Source organism: Neolamprologus brichardi, chromosome 9 (genome assembly GCF_056152115.1).
Source record: "Neolamprologus brichardi isolate AB-2024 chromosome 9, ASM5615211v1, whole genome shotgun sequence".
Lineage (NCBI taxonomy): Eukaryota > Metazoa > Chordata > Actinopteri > Cichliformes > Cichlidae > Neolamprologus > Neolamprologus brichardi.
The window spans coordinates 37,315,390-37,338,077 of NC_142112.1; the positions used below are offsets into that span (position 1 = coordinate 37,315,390).

Genomic DNA, 22,688 nt, shown 5'->3' on the forward strand with positions numbered 1-22,688 from the left:
CGAACTCGGTCCGTCGCGGCACTCTCTACCACACAGCAATTTAACAAAATATATGATTAACAATAACAACAACAATAACAACAATAAAAATAATAATAATGAAAACAATAACAACAACAACAATAACAACAACAACAACAACAACAACAATAATAATAATAATAACAATAACAACAACAACCATAATAATAATAATAATAATAATGATAACAATAATAATAATAATAACAATAACAACAACAATAATAATAATAATAATAACAATAATATCAACAACAACAACAACAACAATAATAATAATAATAATAATAACAATAACAACAACAATAATAATAAACAGAAGAGTTAAACGGTTTCAGTGAAAGAACTGTTAAGTTCAATTAAGAGTAAAGAAGTTCATTTCTGGTCTCTGCTGGATATTCTTATTGGAAACAGGAAACTTTTATTGTTTTTATGTGTTTTGTTCATTTATTTACTTTTGCCTAAACCTACATGCAGGGCAGACAAAAAAACAAGAAAAACAAAGATCTGACTTACCCAGTTAGTTGTCTATTGGGTTCTCATAACCCAAATCTTTCAAACAGATTGTCAGATGTGTTTTTATTGGATGGATGGATCATGTGAGTCCTTCCTCCTTCCCACCTGAATGTTGTGTCATTTGAGAGTTTTTCAGTTTGCTCTAGCAAAACAACTTCCCACAAGATGTGCTGTAAAATCAGAATTTCAGCTGACTGTGTTTGGCCACTGACCAATGGTTTGAAGCAGCCCTCAGCGCTCATGTAACAGCTTTTTATATACTGTAGAATATAGAAGTCTAAATCTACAGCAAACTTTCAAATCATCAGCAGCAGCAAGTAATCTGATCACAGTCTGCACAGAAAATCTGCTGGAGATCACAGTACAAAATGTGATTTCTCCAGGCAGACTAGAACCGAGGGTTCCCCTACGAGTCCAAGGTCGTAAATGACCTTAAATAATGTCACTGGACCGAGGAAGCCAGTGATGTTACATTATTAAGGCTTCTGAAGGGAATCTGATATTGAAATATCACAACATCACTTCTCAAAGAGCTGTTTACCATTCAGTCATTTAAGTGTTTGATAATTCAGGAGTTTAATTTAAGTGATGCAGCTCTCTGTGTATGTAAATGTTTCTGAAAACCTTTTTATTGCTTAAATTAGAATTTAAGCGTATTAAGTGAAAAACCAGAGTTTTTTTTTTTTTAACTCAGTTTTTATTATAATTTACAACATTGCAACTTGTACTTGTCAATGTTCGCAAGTAGGACAGTTACAGGAATAGCAATGCAGAAGTACAGATTAAAATAAGAACTGCAATAGGGAAACACAAAACAATACTAGGAAGCCAAACAAAACAAAACAAAACACAAACAAACAAACAAACAAGAAGAAGAAGGAAAAAAAAACCCAAAACTTAATGTAATACTAAATAACATGTGACAATCTTAATAGCCATAAATAAACAAAAAGAAACAAACCTATGCTAAATTATTGAAACAGTAAAGCATGTATGGGTCGCCAACGCTCAGTAAACAATTCTCTCTGAATCCGCAGAGCAGATGTTATTTCCTCCATCTGGTAAATCTTTCTTACTTTATTGAGCCACATATTACATGAAGGTGGGTCAAGATTCAGCCATTTAATGGTGATACACTTTAGTGCTGCTGTAAACAAGATTCTTAAGAGATACTTTTTATCATTTCCCGCAAAACCATTTGGTAATACTCCTAAAATGTCTCGCTGTTGGTCCTTTATTAATGGTTGTTAGAAAACTGTATTGAGAGCTTTATATATGTCATTCCAAAATTATTTTTATTATTTTTTACAAACCTTACAGAGAAAAGCTGAAGTCATAACTTGGACAGGAGCAGCTGGGAGATCAAGTCAAATTAAAGCTTTTTTCAAAGCATAATTATGGAGAATTTAAAAATATTTGCGGAGAGCAGGAATCACAAGTAGAGTCCAAATGTTTTTAAAATTAATTCTCGAATGTACAGTTCAAACTCTTACTTTTAAATGCATTTATATTGTTCTTCTCTTTGTATAAAATCCAGATTTAAACAATCACTTCACATAGTTCGTGGTTGTTTGTGACATAAACATTTCATTACTTGACTTCAAACCACGTCCTCTTTTTTTTGAAAGTGATGACATTTACCCGTTTTGCTGGTGAACAAACCACACTTGTATACATTGTCACGCAGATGTACAGACTGTGACGTGCATAACCTTAAGTCACGTGACGATGCCTCGTGCTTTTCGCGGACACCAGTGGAAATTTAATTTCGAAAGAAATTTGCATGAACGAGTTAGCTGCTTGATTTTATACAGGACTGACTGAAAACACAATTTCAATGTGCCAGAGAAGACATGCACGATGGTTTCACCTCCCCCCAAAAAATCAGGTTCCACCAAGATTTGAACTCAGATCGCTGAGTGCTAACCATTACACCATGGATGATTTTTAATAATAGATTTGTTTATTTTTGTTTATTCTCTATATACTCAGCAGGAATGTTGAGTTGAAATCAGCAGCTGTGCACGATTCTTCAGCTAGATGTGGGCTAATTGTGTCAAGATGGCCGAGCGGTCTAAGGAGCTGCTTTCAGGCTTTTCAGGTACCGAAAGCAGTAAACCCTGTGATGTTTATAACAACATGACTTTGTAACAATGTGACTTTGTAACAACATGACTTTGTAACAACATGACTTTGTAACAACGTGACTTTGTAACAACGTGACTTTGTAACAACGTGACTTTGTAACAACGTGACTTTGTAACAACATGACTTTGTAACAACGTGACGTAGCTTTCTGTGTATGTAAATGTTTCTGAAAACCTTTTTATTTTTTAAATGAGAATGTAAGTGTATTAAGCAAAAAATCAGAAAAGTGGAAAACAAGAAAGCTTTTAATCAATAATATCGAATGGAGAACACAAGAAGATTAAAGGTGGAGGAAAGAGGGAGAGACTTCACAGAATAACGGTGCTGCACCCTGGAAAAAAATAATTTTCAAATGTACAGTTCAAAAACAAAAACTTTTATTTGCATTTAGATTTTTTTACTTTTTGATTAACATCTGAGTTTTAAACAAACAAGTGTTTATGTTGTGGTTATTTGTGGCATGAACATTTCTTTACTTATTTAAACCACGTCCTCTTTTTTTGAGGACAGGCCTCTTGTGTTGTGGACAGTGTCAGCGTTTGGGAATCCCTGATGAACAGACCACACATGTATACATTGTCACGCAGAAGTACAGACTGTCACCCACAAAACTTTAAGTAACTCAAGAATGAGCATCTTGTGATGTTTGTGTGGAGGATGAACCAGTATAAAAAGGATCAATCAACTGTTGAGGGAGTAGCAGGCAGCTGCTGTTTGCTTAGTTGGCACATAACATTGAATAAATGATAGCCTTAAACTTTGCTACGGTACTTTTACAATGACATGCATTCACCATTGCTCTTCCAACAACGCCGACTGTGGAAATCTCAGTATTAAAGCTACATTGTTCTAACCTGCGATTCCATTAGATGAATGCTTATCTGTAAGACACAAAACACAAGTCACACACAGACTTGGTCTACTACCAAACCTAATAAAAAGTCACCTATATTGATATGTATAAACAATAACTTAATTTAAATTTGTGAGTATTATGTTGCTTCTAAGAACTGATATTTTTTCCTGATGTTTCTTGGGTGAGTACAGAAACTTCTGATGCTCTTAAAAACATTAGACACCATCCACCCACTGAGGTCTGAGGGATCTTGCCTCTCACTAATCCAGGTGATGCTATTTTTTACAAATTCGATTGGTCGCTGGGCATTTATACAGATCTCTTATTTTGACCATAGGTTACCATGGCAATGTATCCCAGAAAAAACTGAACCACCCACATAAAACTCAGGACTGGAGCTCAAGTTAAATCAATAAGGCCTCAATACTACTTTGTTGGACAGGGATTTAGTGAAGGTGATCCCTCCTGTCAGGACTGACTGCCAGCTACCAAAACCCTGACATGTAATTCTGACCTCCAGCTCTCCTTCACAGCTTCCTCCTTCCTGATTCATTCTCACAGCCTGCCTTCACTGAGCAAAACACCAAAACACCAAAACACCAAAGAGCAACGTAACAGGAGTTTGACAGAAAATAAAATACAGTTTGTGAGTAAACTGAACGGAAAGAAACAAACTGGTTATCATATACGGGACATGTGGTTGGTGTGACCCATGATAAATGTGAGCTCTTGCTTCTATATTGCTGCCCTGTAGAGGACATCATGGTGGGTCTGAGAAGTGGATGGAAATGGAGTACAACTTAAGAAAAAACCAGCAATGAGAAAAATGATGCAAAAACACACAAAAGACAAACTGAATAAATGCTAAATATTAAAATCTGTAACATAATGAATTGTTTTGAGTTTAGTCTGTTACTGTTACTAATTTTACCATTTCTTCTTGGAGCAACTGTAACTCACATAATTTCCTTAGTGATTAATAAAGTATTCTGATTCTGATTGTTTCAGGATGACCTGCCATTATCCAATCACATCTAATTACCTGCATCTTTTGCTCGTATCTCCTCCTCTTCTTTTCTCTTTTTTCTAAACTGAGCACCTGATAGCTTTGAACTTTTCTTGTCCATCTTACAATGGTTTAATTTTGCACTCCAGTATGAACACAAACCCCCCAACTCGAGGATCACCACAACATAACCTAACACACCTACACCTTAGTTCACAGATTCACTTTGTCTAGGGTTTATTTCTGGGATTTCACACAACCCAGGATTCAAACCATGAATACATAATGGGCTTGGATTTACAACATTATGAATGAAATGTGCTCTATTAGGAAGCAGCAGGCCCCCCTCCCCTTTCGACGGGTTGTGTGTGAGACTTTAAATCATCAAACTGTAAATTATAAATTTAAAATTGTTATTGATCCCTTTACCCCGAGTCCTAAAGTGTATATTTATTTTCTTACTCTTCTTATATTTATTGTTTGTTTACTTGCACTGCTGTAACTGGAGCCTCGTCGTCTCGTCTCTCTATATGCTGGACTGTATGTAGCGGAGATGACAATAAAGTTTACTTTGACTTCAGCAGCAAGCAGGCGCACCGAGGGCTTTTCGTGTTTGTTGTTTTGTTTTTATTTTGCGAGTTGGTTATTAGATGCTGCTACAGCCAGCCGGTCAGAAAATCCCCCGCCGCCCCGCCCTCTCCTCCCTGTGCCGCAAGCAGCAGGCGCACCTCGCAAACGGAGGGCGCCCTTACTCCCAGCAAATGGGCGATAGAAAACCGATCGGTGCGTATGCCATCCCAATATGAGCTGGCTGACTGGCTCCTTTTTTTTTTTTTTTTTTTTTTTTTGCCGATGCCCGTGATGCCGCCCCCCACCACGATGCCGCCCCCGGCAACCGCCCGTGTCGCCCGCATCTAAAACTTCTACTGGTCTTCCAGACTCATTTCTTAATACAGCCTGAATGTATAATAATCTCTTTGAAATTAAAAATGTGAAACATAAACCTGCTGGAGAACATCAGAGTCTTATTGTTGTAAATGATGAGAACGGATGAGGATTTTAAAAAGTTCTGAATCCTGTCTTGATACAAGACCGCCCTCTAGAGAACATATACACTACATGCACTTTTTATATAAAAATGAATAAACAAATAAAAAGACTAAAGATATATGCTCAGTGGATTGAAATAAGAAACCTCTCATTGATAATTGATATAATTTATCTGATAGCAGGTTTCGAGAGCACACCTAAACAGAGGGCGTGTCTGAAGACACTCCGGGAGCCGATCGTCACGTACACCAATAAAAATGAAAACAGACAATGAGACTCTGGCCTGATCGGGAGCACTGAGACTGTCTGAGGAAAGCTGAAATGCAGCCATGAGGCATGTTAGTCTGTTTACAGTTTACAGCCTGTTTTAACTTCCCCAAATCTGTTCATAATTTTACATCCTTGCATAATGCTTGAATATAATTATACATCTGAGCTGTCTTAATTAACTGACGTGTGTTTGACTGAGTATTCGCAGGTTTTTTACTGATGCACCAGGAGCCAGAATGTAGATTCGAATATTCAGTGTTGAAACCGTTTTTCGGTACATCAGCATTAAATATTATCTATACCAGGGCTACAAAAATATAATTTTAAATATGCAAAAACAAAATAACTTTTCTAGAGTTATGGTTACAGACTCTCTTCAACTCCCTACACTTATTTTAATAGTCCAAACCCACAACACTCATTAAGTCTTCTCGTGGTTGAGAACTAAGGTGGTTGTTATCGAAATAAAACGAAATGGATGCATATTTGTTTTTACTAATTAAGTTTACACTACTTTTCATGCATAATAGTAACCAATAGTCAAATTAAAATACTATTAAAATAAATACTTTAATAAAATAACCAGTAAATTAAAAAATAAAATAATTAAATATATTAAAATGTCTGAATTGAACAACATAGGAGGTTGATTGCAGCTGAAGCTGCGGGATTAAAACACAAGTTCAACTTAAATACATGTTCATACTTTGTATTTTACAATAAGAGCAAAAGTAAAAGAGGAGGGGAAAGAACAGGACAGGGGGAAAGATGACGGGCTCAGGTGGTATTCAGTACTAGAAAAAACAGCACAGGAGTATTTCCTGTTTGTGTTCGTATTTGTGTTGTTGGGGTACTAAATAAGACGAGCGCTAAATTTAACAACAAAGTGGTTAAATTATTAGACTGACAAAATGTTGGCTCCTGTCTGCTCGGTACTCCAGAAGCGCGTATCATTGGCATCGCTGGCACTGACAATACGACAGGAAGTTACTGACAGCTTCTTGTTTTAATGGCAATAAGCAGTGGCGGTCCTAGCCTGTTTGGTGCCCTGGGCGAACACTCCCTCTGGCGCCCCCCCCCCCCCCCCCCCCCCCACACACACACACAGAAAACATATTAAGGATTGTACATTAACATAAAACTGTTGTACACACACATATGAAGAGAGAGAGAATATGCATAGTATGCAAACGGCTACCAAACAGCCATCATAATTCGTCATACTATGAGAACGGGACAAATCAACAATTAACAATGACTAATTAATATTAAAATCTGTAACATAATGTATTGTTTGGAGTTTAGTCTCTTACTGTTACTATTTTTACCATTTCTTCTTGGAGCAACTGTAACCCACATTTCCTTAGGGATTAATAAAGTATTCTGATTCTGATTGTTTCAGGATGACCTGCCATTATCCAATCACACATCTGCTTACCTGCATCTTTTGCTCGTTTCTCCTCCTCTTCTTTTCTATTTTTTCTAAACTGAGGACCTGATGGCTTTGAACTTTTCTTGTCCATCTTACATTGGTTTTAATTTTGCACTCCAGTATGAACACCCATCCCTCAACCCGAGGATCACCACAACATGATCTAATAGACCAACACCTTAGTTCACAGATTCACTTTGTCTTGGGTTTATTTCTGAGATTTCACACAACCCAGGATTCAAATCATGAATATATAATGGGCTTGGATTTACAATATTATGAATGAAATGTGCTCTACTTGGAAGCAGTCGGCCCCCTCCCCTTTCGACGGGTTGTGTGTGAAACTTTAAATCATCAAACTGTAAATTTTAAATTGTTATTGATCCCTTTACCCCGAGTCCTAAAGTGTATATTTATTTTCTTACTCTTCTTATATATATTGTTTGTTTACTTGCACTGCTGTAACTGGAGCCTCGTTGTCTCGTCTCTCTATATACTGGACTGTATGTAGCGGAGATGACAATAAAGTTTACTTTGACTTCAGCAGCGAGCAGGCGCACCGAGGGCTCTCGCGCTCACTTTTCGTGTACAGAATTTCGAAAAAAACATCGGTGCAAATTATACGTCTGTATTATAATGTCTGGTGTTTTCGTGTTTGTTGGTTTGTTTTTATTTTGTTTTACTTTGCGAGTTGGTTATTAGACGCTGCTCCAGCCGGTCAGAAAATCCCCCGCAGCCCCGCCCTCTCCTCCCTGTGCTGCAGGCGCACCTAGCAAACGAAGGGCGCCCTTACTCCCAGCAAATGGGCGATAGAAGACCGATATTCCCAATATGCGCTGGCTGACGTCGGGGCAGCATGAGTACGAGCATTTTTTTTTTGCCGATGCCGTTGATGCCGCCCCCCACCACGATGCCGCCCCGGGCAACCGCCCGTGTCGCCCGTATCTAAAACCGCTACTGAGGAAGTCACGGACACTTTCCCTATGCAAGACGATACTGATGACAGACAGGAGTTTATAATGAAGAGAAAAGGTATCAGTGCCGATTTTCAGAAGTAATCCGCATTATCCATGTTGTGGTCAAACTTAGTCAGTAATTCACTTTAAAAACATAATAAGTTGAGTGAACGTCAACAGAGAGATCACACTGGACAAGGAAATAATTGAGCTTTGCATATTTTTGTTATTACTAAAGTTTTATTTTCAGTCTAGTGTCACGGTCTGGCTGGCAGACCGTGGGGATGAGGAAAGTAGGACCCAAAACGCAGGACTCTGCGATGTCACAGTGCACTTTATTTACAGTGAATAGACAGGTAAGTCCAACAATTAACTCAGGTGTAATTTGCCAGTGGTGCTCATCCCTTGCTCTCAGTGCGTCCCGTGCTGTAGCTCCCTTAGTGTGTGTGCTCCCCAACTCGCTTCTTCGCTCGACTTTCCTGGAGGAAGAAGGAAAAACCACAATTAGCCACAAACGCTAGCCGACTATCAAGACTACACGCCTAGCACAGACTATACCGGTAAGAGTAATAATCCCACGTCGACTGTCGCCGCGAGTCCAGGTTAAATACCTCTTCATAGCCGGGAGAGATGATTACCACCAGCTGGTCGGGTAATCAGCTGCAACAGCAAAGAGGGACTCCTGATGACGACAGTCGCCCGGACACGCCTCTCCCACGACGCGCGCTTCCGTAAACAGCCCCGAGGGCGGGGGGAGAGAGAGAAGCAGACACACGCACTCTACATACAAACGTGGACAGAACAGTAAACGACACAGACCCCAAATAATAGTCGTAATAATAATAATAACAATAACAATAACCACTGCTCACGGACCCCTGAGTCTTTCAGAGCCGGGTCCGTGACACTAGTTTCAGTTGGTGAGTTTATTTTCATTTATTATTCGTTTAATATTTATTAGTTTCAGCATTTCTGATTATTTTAATATGGGTGGTATTTATAGGGACAGATTAAGGAGGCTAAGAAATAACTCATAGTTGATGGAGGCGTCTCAGTCTTGGGTAACATCCCTGCAAAGCGTTTGCATTGTGTTGTGGTGCCTTGACTTATGCGTTTAATTCGTTCCGTGACGGAGCTCATAACTCAAATTATTCGTATGTCAAATTAATTTTCCCAATTGAAATGCCGCTAATCCTTTCCCTAAAAAGCAGCATTTTGTAGATACGTGTAGAAGTGCTACCCTCATATTCATTTGCGGGTCGACTACAAGCACACTTTCGTCACGCTATTCATTTCTTTAATTCATTGCACGTAACCCACTACTTCTTCTCAGCGCTCGCTTTCTTTGAAGTTTTGCAAAACAACTGCGAGCTGCCCGCTGAAAGAGATCAAGTGAGGCAAGATATGCTGGGCGGATGTTGCGGCCATCACTGCGGTGTTTGCAGCAACAGCTGGCTCAAAGCTTTGAGTGCAGAGAAGCTTTGGGTGCGGGCACTAACACTTCTCTGAGTCATCACCCTGAATGTCCGAGTGTTACAAGACTTAATGCTCGCTTTTAGAAATACCTGCAGAAAAACAGAAACTTGTAGATTCATGCATGTGGCATAACAACACAAAAAAGTAATTTTATTAATATGTGAATGATACTGGATTCACACATTGAGTATAAAGCATAAAATTGAGAAGAAAGAGGACGAAAGTTCTAACCTATAACCCACATGTAAATGAAATTAAAAATAACTACAAGTCATCCAAAAACCAAAGCAGAAAGAAAACCTAAGTTAGGCAGTAGAAAGATACCAGCCTTCTGAGAGGAGGGAGAGATCGACTCAGGTTAGGTTAATAAAGGAACTAACAAGTGAAGAGAGTGTGTTGAGAAGACAGAGAGAAACCTGAGAAGCCGATGAATGAAGAAAATGAGAATGAAGAGGATTATTAAAAGGCAGCACTAGCCAGAAACATGATGGCTTTAACATCTGGATTTGCATAGAGAAGGAAGAGTAAAAATCAAAAAAATCAAAAATGTAATTAAAGTATACAGCAGGGGTGTCAAACTCAAATACACAGTGGGCCAAAATTCAAAACTGGAATAAAGTCGCGGGCTAACGTTAATATTTATTGAAGAAAAATCTTCCTCCAGATTTAAGAATCAATCTTTTCTTATTGACTCAAACAAGCCATACCAAATTACTATTAGAGATTATTATAGAGATCTCTCTCTCTATCTATCTCTCTATCTCGATCTCTATCTCTCTCTCTATCTCTCTCTCTATCTCTATCTCTCTCTCTCTCTCTCTATCTCTATCTCTCTCTCTTATCTATCTCTCTCTCTCTCTCTCTCTCTCTATCTCTCTCTCTTATCTATCTCTCTATCTCTCTATCTATCTCTCTCTCTCTCTCTCTCTCTATCTCTCTCTCTCTCTCTCTTATCTATCTCTCTCTCTCTTATCTATCTCTCTCTCTCTCTCTCTTATCTATCTCTCTCTCTCTTATCTATCTCTCTCTCTCTTATCTATCTCTCTATCTCTCTCTCTCTCTCTCGCTTATCTCTCTCTCTCTCTCTCTCTATCTCTCTCTCTCTATCTATCTCTCTATCTATCTCTCTCTATCTCTATCTCTCTCTCTCTCTCTCTCTCTCTCTCTCTATCTATCTATCTATCTATCTATCTAAATAATCTCTAATGGTAATTTGGTATGGCTTTGCGGGCCAGGCGTAATTACACTGCGGGCCAAATTTGGCCCGCGGGCCAGAGTTTGACACCTATGGTATACAGTATCATGTCATTTATTCTAATGCATGATAAAAAATGTTTAAACCATAAAGCATAGCTGTTTTTTGAAAGTCCATGGAAAAGACAGAAGCATCATCACAGTCAAAAGAACTGTGCAATAAAATTATGACATTTAAAAACGCACAAAACTTACTCAAGGTAAAATTTGAAAACAGTGTCTTTTTAAAACTTTAAACCTTGTGTTATTTGAAATCAGATATCAAGCAATAATGCATCTACTGATCACTGATGACAATTGTTTCTTGATTTCCAGTCTCAGCTGATGGAGACCACTGAAGTGCAAATCAAGCAATGAAGAAAAAGCAGTATTACAGTTAAAGATGAAACACGGAAACAAGACAAGAAATGCATTCAAAGAAAGCTCAGACTCACCACAGGACAGAGATGGATCTAAAAAGCCACAAAGAAACAGAAAATGAGAGAAATGAGACCTCTGACACATCTATTAGAGTGCTCCAGCTTTTCACCACCATCTCCACCTTTTACAGACAGTTTCTCAAGCTAAATATACCAACCATAATCAATTCAATTCATAATCCAAACTTTTGTATGTCAAGGCGGCACAATGCACCGTTTTTATCATCACGTAAAACTGAACAAACTCCAGACTCCACCTCCACTACCTTTTCATCTGTTCCTCCTGTTAGGCATCTTTACACACACTTGTTTTTTCCTTCTGCATCAGTTAAAGGCGACTCCACCTCCACTACTTTTTCGTCCCCTGATTTTCGTTGCCTTAAAAGGATTTCCTCACGATCCACCTGGATGAAACCAGGCAGCATAAAGATGCAGCAATACAGTACTACTTTACTGCTGTCTCACAGCTTCTCCACCTTACAGGACTCTGCTTTGTGTACTAATGGCAGTAAAACATATGATTTTTCCACATTTCCTTCTTGCTCCCAGTCCAATATCCCAACTGTTGCTTGTTCAGCTGAATGCAGCCAAGAAGAAATACTAGAAGAAGATACAAGCAGAGTTTCAGTTTCATGGACAGAAGACAAACCAGGAAAAGCAGATCCACCTGTCATAACTGAAGACATCCTACGTACCACAACTCTGCCATATAATTCTGGTCTCCAGCTCTCCTCCACAGATTGCTGCAGCGTTCCTTCACTGAGCAAAATACCAAAGAACAACTCAACACAAGCAGCAAGCTCACCTGACATGAAGTTAAAGGAGGTTTCACCTGCCATCGCTGCTGATGACTCTGATGATGAAACCTACCTGTTCCAGTGCTCCTGTGCAGGCCTGTACCAGTGCAGTGTGACCGGCCTGGTGTTTTTAATGAAGGCAGAAGGAGACGTGGTTTACAGGACTGTCCCCTGGAACAGGAAGCTGCTGGCCCAACACCACAAGAAGCCTGCAGGACCCCTGTTTGACATTAAATGTCAGCAGCAGTCTGTGTGTCAGCTTTGTCTCCCACACTGTGAGGTCATCTCCACAGGTGGAGGTCAGTTCTTGCAGGTCGCTCATGTGAATGATGAGGGCATCGAGTTTATTACCCCTCAGCAGATAACAGAAAGTCACGTTGTTATAAACATCACAGGGTTTTCTGGTTACGGTAATGTCAAGGATGAAGACTCTCCTCCTGACCCAGTCCAAGCTTTGGTTCTGCTCTTCTACAAACCCCCAGTTGATCCTGATCTCAGCTCTCAGCTCAGTGTATTGTTGCTTCCAAGGAACGTCGTGATCCGTGACGTACAGCGCACCAGGAGGAAACTAATTGGAGATGAGAGGTACATAGACACTTCTCCTCACTGCAAACTGCATCCAAAGCAGGTTTACACTCTGTCCACTGTTCCTGAGGATGATTTGATTACAGTTGAACCAAAAGAAGCTGATTTTGATGATGAGTACTACGACAGCTACTTTACGTCATTCCTTGTGTCTTTAAGAAGAATCCTCACAGATGTTAACCTCAGTCTGAAAGATGAGAGCAGCTCCACCTGTGTTTGGGAAAGAAAATTGTGTATTTTCTCCCCTACAGTGGGAACTTTGAATCATCCTCCTTGTGAGAGGCTGTTAAACACACGAAGCTGCTTCATTGAAGGGATATCAGAACCTAATCTCAACAGCCTGATCGACAAACTGCTGGAGAAAAAGGTGATAACTGATGCAGAGAGGGAGGCAGCAGATGCGAAGCAAAACAAAAGGGAAAAGGCTCGTTTTGTTATCGACACTGTGAGGAATAAAGGTGATGCTGCCAGTTCAGAGTTTAAGTTTCTCCATGAGCTTGACAAAATCTTTTGCGGGCATCTCGGTTTAAACTGAATGGGTATTCTATGACTTTGTTTTTGCAGAAGTCGTGTGGAGAAAGTGAAGCAATTACCTGCATGTTTGCGTATATATAGGGTCAGCAGGGAAAGGGCTGGGAAAAATCCAAAAACAGTATGTTGGTCTTAAAAGTATCTGATAAAACACTTTAAATATATACTGTCAGTCAAAAGTTTTGACCGTCTCATTTAATGGTTTTTCTTTAGTTTTACTACTTTCTACATCGTAGGTACAAACTGAAGACATCAGATATTTTTACGCAAAATATACAGAATCATGTAACAAAGAAAATAATTCTCTAAATGTGTCTAATATTTCAGATTCCTGAAAGTAGCCACCTTTTGCTTGGTTGATACTGCTGCAAACCCTTGGCCTTCTTTCTATGAGCTTCATAATGTAGTCACCTAAAATGGTTTCACTTCACAGGTGCCTTGTCAGGATTCGTTTGTGGAACTTGGCTTCTTAACAGGGTTGGGATCATCAGTTGTGTTGTGCAGAAGTCAGATTGGTACATGGCTGACATTCCCATTTGACAACCATTAGCTGATGGTTCTTGTCATGATATGAATTCTAAGTAAAGAGAAACCACTACTAAGGAAAAGCAACAAGCAGAAGAGATTTATTGGTCCAAGAAACACAAGGAATGAACAGGATGTTGGAAAACCATTTCAGGCGATGACCTCATGAAGTTCATCAAGAGAATGCCAAGAGTGTGTAAATCAGTAACCAAGGCAATGGGTGGCTATCTAAAATAAAACATGTTTTATCATCTAAAATATAAAACATGTTTTGCGCTATTTCACACTTTTTGTGTTTTACTAAATATGTGCTCATTCATAGTTTTGATGCCTTCAGTGAGACTCTACAATGTAAGTTATCATGAAAATCCATGAAATGAGAAGGTGAGAACTTTTGACTGACAGTGTAGCTGTGCAAGTTAAAGGGCTTTTTCTATAACATAAAAAGGGCAAATTGGCCAGTGTGAACACAGTACTGTGCATCAACATTGATTTAAAAAACAAATGTGTGGTTACTACTTCTATTAGAATTTTAAACATGCTTTTGTGCGATGCATCTATTTTTAGTTATGTTTTGTTTTGTTTTCTAAGAATATAATAAAATGAATAGGAAAAGTAAATAAAAACAATTCACATTACGACCAGTTTCAGAGTTTAACCCTGTCACTTGTAATTCATAGAAGATAAGATACTTAAAATTTTAAACAATGGTTTTCCAAGTGCATGATTTCAAGGACCTCATCCTTGTTAATTTTCCATTATAAAATGTTCGTAAAGACAAATTGCATTAGCACGCTTCCTGTAAGAGGACAATGAAAAAGGAGACATGACTGTATTTTATCTTTCCCATTCAGACTTATATCTTGAAAAGTATCTTTAAAAGTCTGTAAAATGTGTTTCTTTAATGGTGCCAAAGTCATTTTTTTTTAAATCTTTTTTTGATGAGTTAAGAACATATTTTTTACTGTGATTCTGAAATCATACAGTTTCAACATTTCATGAAATATTGCAGCTGCATATATTTTTTTTATTCTGTGTGTTTTATAATGAGTGCTGTTTTAAAATTCTGTGATGCTTTTGTGTGCTTTCTTATGTTAATTTACAGTGACTTCTTGCTTTTAAACTTTGCACTTTGTGTTCTTCTGTTAAGTTGTTGTGACTGACAGGTGAATATAATTCTTTGAAAAAATTTGCATTAAATTCAAATTGTATTTGATTCATAACAGTTATATAAAATTTAAAATATTTGTAAACTGTTTTTTACTGCAGATCTCACATGTTATTTATGGCAGGAAGCACACATTTCTCTGTATGTTTCTGATTTAAAAATCCACAAGCGTCACATTTGTAAAGACAGCTGAATGATGACAGTGATTTCAACGTCCTAGTCTGAGTTTAAATAAAGGGAAACAAACATTAAAGTGTCTTTAATGTGTGTTTGAATCTGTTTCTACAAATCTGACAGAAACCAAACAGCTAAACACATTTACCTTTAAATTCCTGCTTTGTTTTGAAATTATGCAATAATGTGAGTTAGCTTTTAGTCTGCTCTTTAGAGTGTTTTTCAGCATTATTTATTCTCACTTTTATTTTTAGATTTTCAGTTTCTAGTTTGCTTTATTAACTATAATAACTTGTCCCCATGGTTATTTAACTTGTTTAAAGTAAAGTGAAGCAACTTTTAGCTTTAAGATGGCCTTTAACGAGGTATCAAATTAATTAAATTTACTTGAAAGTGTGTTACAAGATATTTTCCCTTAAACTGTTTGTACCTTCATCAGCCAGCAGGGGGAGGCATTTGCTCAATAAGAGTGCTCTTAAACTCACTGCAGGTGAAACCTGAAGAAGCCACGGTTTGATATCCTGCACAAGGGAAACCAAAAGCAGGACAATCACAGAATCTGTGCTGACATCTTTACATTTACCCTTTTAAATCATTGCTATGGGCCATTCAATCCACATACAACCTTTCCAAGAGCTTGGTCCGCATAGCTGGCATTAAGTCGGACTCGTTCCGTGTGGGTGATGGACTCCGCCAGGGCTGCTTTTGAATAGTCTACTTCTTTTTATCTATATTTCACTTTCTACTTCTCTATCAGTAAATGCAAACTGAAGGTAGCCACGTAACTATGCACAACATTAGAAACAGGAATATTTCAGGAATTCACTAGTCGGACTTCAGTAAAACATTTGCATGAGTCAGACTGGATATTCGTTTTGTTTGCTCTTATCAGATGTTTTTTTCTTTTGAACACGTATGTTGATTTTTGTTGCTGACTGAAAGGAATCCATTTTATCGCCATTATCTTTTCTGTCAGTGGAAGACAATGTGCATGAAAATAAATGCCATTGGAGCTACTCAAATCTCTACTGAAAGTCACTGATATAAATCTTGGAATTTTCTGTGCAGTTACAAATGTTTGTCTCGTGGTGTTCTACATATGCAATAATTTTTTTTGCATATGAAACCGGGGGAGTTGTACTTACATCTTAAACCATCAGCTTGTCCTCGGTCACGGTTTCCTTCCACATATAGCTTTGCAAAAACTGCATAAAAAGCACTTGCAGCAACAAAAACATAATATTCCAGAAACACGCTTTGCTGATCCGATCAGCTGTTTGTAACACTTCCTACATTAAAATAGATGTCAGCGCGAACTATCGCATGTCTGCCATGACCTGCCCAAAACCGGAATTGAGGTAATTTTTTTTTTACTTGTAGGCCTTAAAAGCCTACACTGGTGTTTTTAAAAGTCATGTTTGACTTTATGCTTTCCTGAATAGTTTCTGGGATGCTTAGAACTCAAATTGCACTGCTTTAAATAGTTTATTTTGATGCACATGCTGTTTTCTTTCAAAATTTGCATCATAGGATTGTTTTTCGTTTTTTCTGCAGTATATAAAAATTGGTGTATCCCAAAAATAAAACTACAAAGACACTCAAAATAAATTTCCTGTTGTTGTAAACTATTTTTTTGCAACTTTATTGTACTTAAAGTTTTGAGGGATAAACCTCTTAAATTTCTCTAAGTGGAAATATATGTAAAAAACAACAAAAACAAACGATTTTCAATTTTTTTGTAGTTTATTGCACTTTATAGCAATTTATCTACTATGGACTTAATGCATACATATGATTAAAATTCGGGCTATAACAGTTGTATTGATGTATAGCAACTTGAAATGCTCCCAAAAATGGCACTACAGCATGTAAAAATATAATATCAGCTCTGGAGGACTTGGTTCTATGGTAGGTCTTAAAGGGTTAAGCGCACATGTCACCAGAGACTGAGGGCTCCAGCCAGAAAGAGAAGGCTGACTTGTGTAAAAGGTGAAATATGGACGATATTGACTACAATTGCTCATGAATGCTCAGTAAAAAGGTACACACAATATGTTTGTGCATTTACTTTGTGTGTACGTTTTATTTGAATTGTAATTTTTATTCTGGTGACATAATATCCGTGTTTTTCATTGATCATTTCACCATAGTTTTTTTACGGTGTTTGCTGGTGAAAAGAAGATTAAAATACTGGTTAAACATCAGTTGGAGCATGGTCCTTTATTCTACTTGGAACATGAAAAACCTTCAGGACCAGTTACAATCTGGGATGGATTACATTTTTGTTGTGTATGAAAGAAGTATCGTAACTGCTATTTCTGGGGGGAAACTACACATCACCAAAGAAAAGAAGCTAAAACATCTTGCTTATCTTTTTTAATTATCTGTAATGATATATAAGATATAGGAATAAAATAGCCATGTGTAATGTTTTGGAGAAGAGAGAACGTTTCATTTTGGGATTTCAGGGGTTTTGACAAAGGAAAGAACTGTGAAATGAAATGTGTTTTAAGAAACAGATTACATGAAATGTATCTTAGCAAATGTGAAAAACCAAGTGGCTACAAAATATTTAAAGTTCATAAAAGAAAGGGGGTCTTTACTCAAGAGTCTCTATTTAGAAAAGTTTGCTTGGATCGTTGAATGACAACAATCAGTGAAACCGCTGTCTTGTTACTTTGTGAAGGAAACCCAACTCTGGTTCTCTTCGTGTCCAGGAAACTGTTGGGGAGTTCGGAGTGAGGGATAAGAAGAGTGTGTGGGGGAGGGATCAGTTCACCTGTAGCTGGGACAGTCACTGCTGTGGAAATCACGTTTTGTCTGAACCATTTTTGCACCTTGTTTTCACTAAATTCACTGTCACTGTTAAGGAAGCCCTGTGACTGGGTCCTGATTATCCGTCACCAACATGACATCAAATCTTTTCTGGCACCAACGTGACTACAGTGTTTTCACAGAGCTTCTTACTTCCTTGTTCTGCAACATTCCTTTAAGAAAGGAACTTCGTGAGAATATTTAATGTTTGTTTCATTATTTGCTTTTCAACACTTCACAAAAAGCATTTTCAGTGGAAACTGAATGGTTTTACTGGCATTTCCACATCACTATCCAATTTTCTGTTATGTTAGTTACAAAATGCAACACCCTTGTTTCTGTCTGACAGTAGAGAGCACAGACGAGCAGGTTGGGGTCTGTGGCCCGGCTGTGGGGAGGGATGGAGCAGTGGATTCAGGGAAGCCTTGCAAACATAATTGCGATCCATTATCCTAACACACCTCCCTATTTCCCAATAGCTGCTGAAACCAAGAAGTCGCTGGGAGAAAGCTTAAAGTAAACTCTTTCATCTTAACTAAGATTGATTTCTTCTTTTTTATAGTCAACAAAAAGGTCAAAGCTATTTAAGGCAGATTAACACCTATAATGGGAAATTTCTTTTATGTATTGGTTACATGCTTTAGCAATATCACTTTTGGGTTTTTAAAGGCACACATGTGGAAGAGCATGCAGCCTCAACTTTATTGCACACACAACCAGGCAGCCTGAGAAAGTTGGTGAAACCCAATAGGGATTTGGAGTTGACGTCACACCGCAATGCATTCTGGGAGCGCGCCGCCATCTTAGAGGGCCACGAATAGAGTACATTTGTAATGTGGACCCGTATGAAATATGGCAGTGGAGTGAAAATCCAGACCACCTACCTCCGTTGTCCTACCCTGACACCTTCTCGTACCTTGTCTGTGGAGTCAGCGCATACATGTCAAATCCTTTTCGGAATTATAAATCCTTGGAGGCGCACATCTAATTCACAAACGGTTGGGTGCAAGATTTGTCCATTTTTAAGTCTCCACGTTGTGAGTATGTTGACCATATGACCAAGATACAGCCAGAGGTTGCACATAACATTGACTTTTCCTCAGCAGCTGCTCCAAAAATTGCTCTAGATGAAAAAATAAACACACCGTCTGCAAGGCAAAAGGAGCCGTCCGCAAAAAAGGCAAATTCCACTTGCTACTCTGAAGTTGTCACCGATAAGCTACTCCATAAACAGAACATAAACAGAACATAGTTCTGCTGCATCACACATTAGGATGTTTGTTCTAATTTTCTATGACCTCAGCGCATTGAAAATAAAACTAAAAGCCTATAAAGAGCAATATGAATTTACCAACAAAAAATGATGGCAGAGAACTCGATATCAGCTCGTCTCACCGCTGCTATCCAAGCCTGACGTCTTTGTTTGGTAACATCAGATACATGAGATCCCTCACATTGCTTCCAGGAGAGGAAACGATAAAAAGAGCCCATTTTCCAGCTTATTCCGTTCCCGATTGTGCGATCTAACATTGCAACTGACACAGCTGATGTTTCTGTGTGCTTTCGCTCCTGTAGTCCTTTGGCCTACTAAACAAAGGGCTACATCACACTCCAAAGCCCTATGGGGGGAAAGTCCACAGGTGTGAAGCCTTTGGTTTGTCTTATCTTACTTCCACACATCGTTTTCTCTCCGTTTTGGCCTCCCGTCAACACTGAGACGGTGTATTTGCTGATGGAACACACAGCGTTTCCAAATGCTCTCGAAAACGAATACATTTGAAAAGGGTGCGCTTTTTTTTTTTTTTTGCATCGCAGTGTGGACAGCGAAAACAAAGACTTTATAAAACGATTATGCATGTTAGTCATATGATGCAGTCATGTGACTATAGCGGAGGGCATAATACAGCAGTTGTTTTGATTGCTCTCAATCTTGACAGCCCTATTAAATATTAATATCAGTCTGTACATGGTCCACATAGCTTTTCTTCAAACTCTTTAATCCTCACTCACTTTTGAAACTTTGTACTTTTGTGTTACTCGCAGCAACAACTCCACCTCATTGTTAGCCTATTTAAAAAAAACTTGGTGCTTTTCCTCGACATTCTGCCGCGACATGTCAAAGAGCCGGAAAGTAAATAAGTAGCAGACAAAAATGAGGCAGGTCAAATCGTTTTACGTTTCACACATGCGCAGTACTGGAACATAAGTATTTTCGCCCGTTTCAATGTAGACGCACAACTCTGTCAGAACAACTAAAAATGCTAGTTTTCAAATCTATCCGGGCTAGTGTGGACGTAACCCTAGAGTTAAATCAGAGATAAGGAGTTGTAAAAAGAGAGGGCCAAAGGTGTAAAGAACAGCTGTGGAATGCTTTTGTCTGGCTGTATAGAGATTGCTTTGTGAGTAAAAATGGCAACAAAATCAAAACACTGCATCAAGCGCTAGCATTTCCAGCACCGGTAATCATTAATTCTGCGGTTTTAATCCCTACTTGCATTTTATTTGCCCCAAAAACAGTCATGTACAAAACAACGGTGAACAAGCCAGGTCCGTACAAAGACAGAGTTGATGAAAAGACATTAAAAAAAAGTACGAGGAACAAATCTAAGGAGTGAAAGGGTCAGACCCATACGAGCATACAGAGTGGAGTAAGGACGTTAGCGCGCTGCCCATATCCCTGCAACAAGCCCAGGTCCAGTTTACTTTGGTGATTTGGACTATTCCATTTCACAGCTGTTGTTAAATTTTTTCTTTATCTCCTGTACAGGCCAACGCAATCTATTTATCATTTCAGGTTGTAGTGTTACACAACGTTTTCAGATCTAATAGAAATAAAAATGAGTTTCGTAATTCATTCAATTATTGTCTTTATTTATAACTGGCATTATTGTTTCATTCTATTATAGAATCTTACAGGAAAGATGCAAAATTGTAAAAATCCATTGTGCTTTATTAGCTGCTTCGATGAAAAACAAATCAACAGTGCAACAAAAAAAACAACATATCAAAACAACATACTGGAAAACAGTTATTCATCACTTGCTTGCTTCAATACAACACTTGGGCACATATATGCGGGACTTTTCGTGGCTGTTTTGATCTCGCTCTCTCTCTTAACGATCAAATCTTGCTGTGGTAGCAGCTTTAAACTCTGTATGACCAGGTTGATAGAGGGGCCCAGTCTGGATCACATTCCAGTATTTTGTAGGCTGGTTTTCTACAAAACACAACAAATATTAGCCCGCGAAGCCACAGTGAACAAAGCAGCATAGCGCAACGTATTCAATTCAAATGAAGACTTATTTGTAACCTACATCAACAATTATGTTATGATAAATTACGTAATAACTACAACAGAAGACTGACCTTTGTGGAAATGCTTGGAGCAGACTAACACGTGAGCTGGAGTGTTCTGGGAAGTTATATTTGGTCTTCGAATGGCTGCAATCTCTTTACCCGTCGGCTTCCTGTGGCTGTCATGCGACCGGCTATTGCAGTTAATAATACAACAGTTTCTTGCCATTTTTTTGTGTTTCTTTTTATCGCTGTGTGACTGTTTTCATATGAAAACCTGCGTGCGCTAGTACCTCTTGCCATTCGTTCCCAGAATCCTTTGCGGTTTTACCCCAGAATGTCACATTTTGAAAATGTGACGTCATTCATAATAAACCACAGATATTTGTCTTCAGGTTTACATCATCTAATATGTTTTTATTCTCTTTTAAGGCGTAAATGAAAATGCAGAATCTGCTCTAACAGTTGACCCAGGAACTTGTATTCTTCGTCCTCCATCTCAACTTGTTTCTGTTTCCTTTCTTCCACCTCGCTAAACATTTCATTTGTGTAGTATGTGTCACCGTTTCCTGCCACCAGGTCATCAATCTTCTTGATCAGCTCCTCCACCTGCTTTCTGTCTTTGCTTCGGTTGTTAAAGACGTGGAACCTGTTTCCACAGCTTTGAATGACTCGTCTGAGCTCTGATTTGGCTTCACGTACATACTGCTGTATGGTGATTTCCTGGTCTTCAAGATCATCTCCATGGGTGAACAGCACAATCATGTAATGTTGAGCTTTTGGACCAAACAGCTCCTGCAGGGCTTCCACAGAGTTTTTCTCCTCTGTGGTGAATCGACCGACTTGGAGCACCAGTAGAAAAACATGAGGACCTGGACTGGAGACTTCAACGCATCTCACAATTTCATTTTTGATCATCTCTGCAGATTTCTGAGTGTCCAGGATCCCTGGTGTGTCTATGACAGAAATTTTTCTCCCTTCCCACTGTGTTTCACCTGTTTGACAAGTTTCAGTCACTGACTCTGAACTGGGATGAGATTTGAAATGTTTTTTTCCCAGGATGGTGTTTCCAACAGCACTCTTCCCCACACCAGTTTTTCCAATCATCACAATCCTCAAATCAAGACCTGAAACACAATTCACAGCTTCAATTTAACACATCTGAAACGTTAAGTCAATAAGTTTCATGTATTTCAATGCATGAGCACATATTAATACATATAAACAAAGCAGATTAAATACATTTTACCTGATTCAGATGAAGCCTCAGCACTCTTCTCCTCATTGGTTTTTTCAGTCATCACAGTCCTCGCACCAGAATCTGAAACACAATTCACAGCTTTAGTTTAACTTGGCTGAAAAGTTTTACCAGTAGGCCTCATGTATTTCAGTCATT

General features: G+C 38.5%; 2 protein-coding genes across 3 annotated transcripts in view; one reads left to right on the top strand and one right to left on the bottom strand.

Annotated features, from left to right (window-relative positions):
- The first annotated feature begins 2,598 nt into the window (after nt 1–2,598).
- Nucleotides 2,599–14,026, top strand: LOC102779423 (caspase recruitment domain-containing protein 8-like). The gene is made up of 3 exons (XM_087845534.1): nt 2,599–2,638; nt 11,982–13,244; nt 13,351–14,026. Exons 1-3 carry the CDS (start codon nt 2,599–2,601, stop codon nt 13,368–13,370), a joined length of 1,323 nt encoding a protein of 440 aa, XP_087701660.1. The 3' UTR covers nt 13,371–14,026.
- A 7,683-nt stretch (nt 14,027–21,709) lies between these two features.
- LOC102779712 (GTPase IMAP family member 9-like) overlaps nt 21,710–22,688 on the bottom strand; it is a 180,852-nt gene continuing 179,873 nt past the window's right edge. The window contains exons 2-3 of one of the 2 annotated variants that reach the window (XM_087846560.1): nt 22,542–22,613; nt 21,710–22,419 (exon numbers count right to left, since the gene is read on the bottom strand). In XM_087846560.1, coding sequence (XP_087702686.1) covers nt 21,710–22,419; nt 22,542–22,613 — 782 coding nt within the window. The remainder of the gene's footprint in view (nt 22,420–22,541; nt 22,614–22,688) is intronic. The other variant, XM_087846561.1, reaches the window with a different exon arrangement.

Coding starts and splice junctions, on each gene's coding strand:
- LOC102779423 (XM_087845534.1), top strand. CDS start 2,599: ATGGCCGAGCGGTCTAAGGAGCTGCTTTCAGGCTTTTCAG. Junction 2,639..11,981: donor GCTGCTTTCAGGCTTTTCAG/GTACCGAAAGCA, acceptor TTGCTTGTTCAG/CTGAATGCAGCCAAGAAGAA. Junction 13,245..13,350: donor CGACACTGTGAGGAATAAAG/GTGATGCTGCCA, acceptor TTGTTTTTGCAG/AAGTCGTGTGGAGAAAGTGA.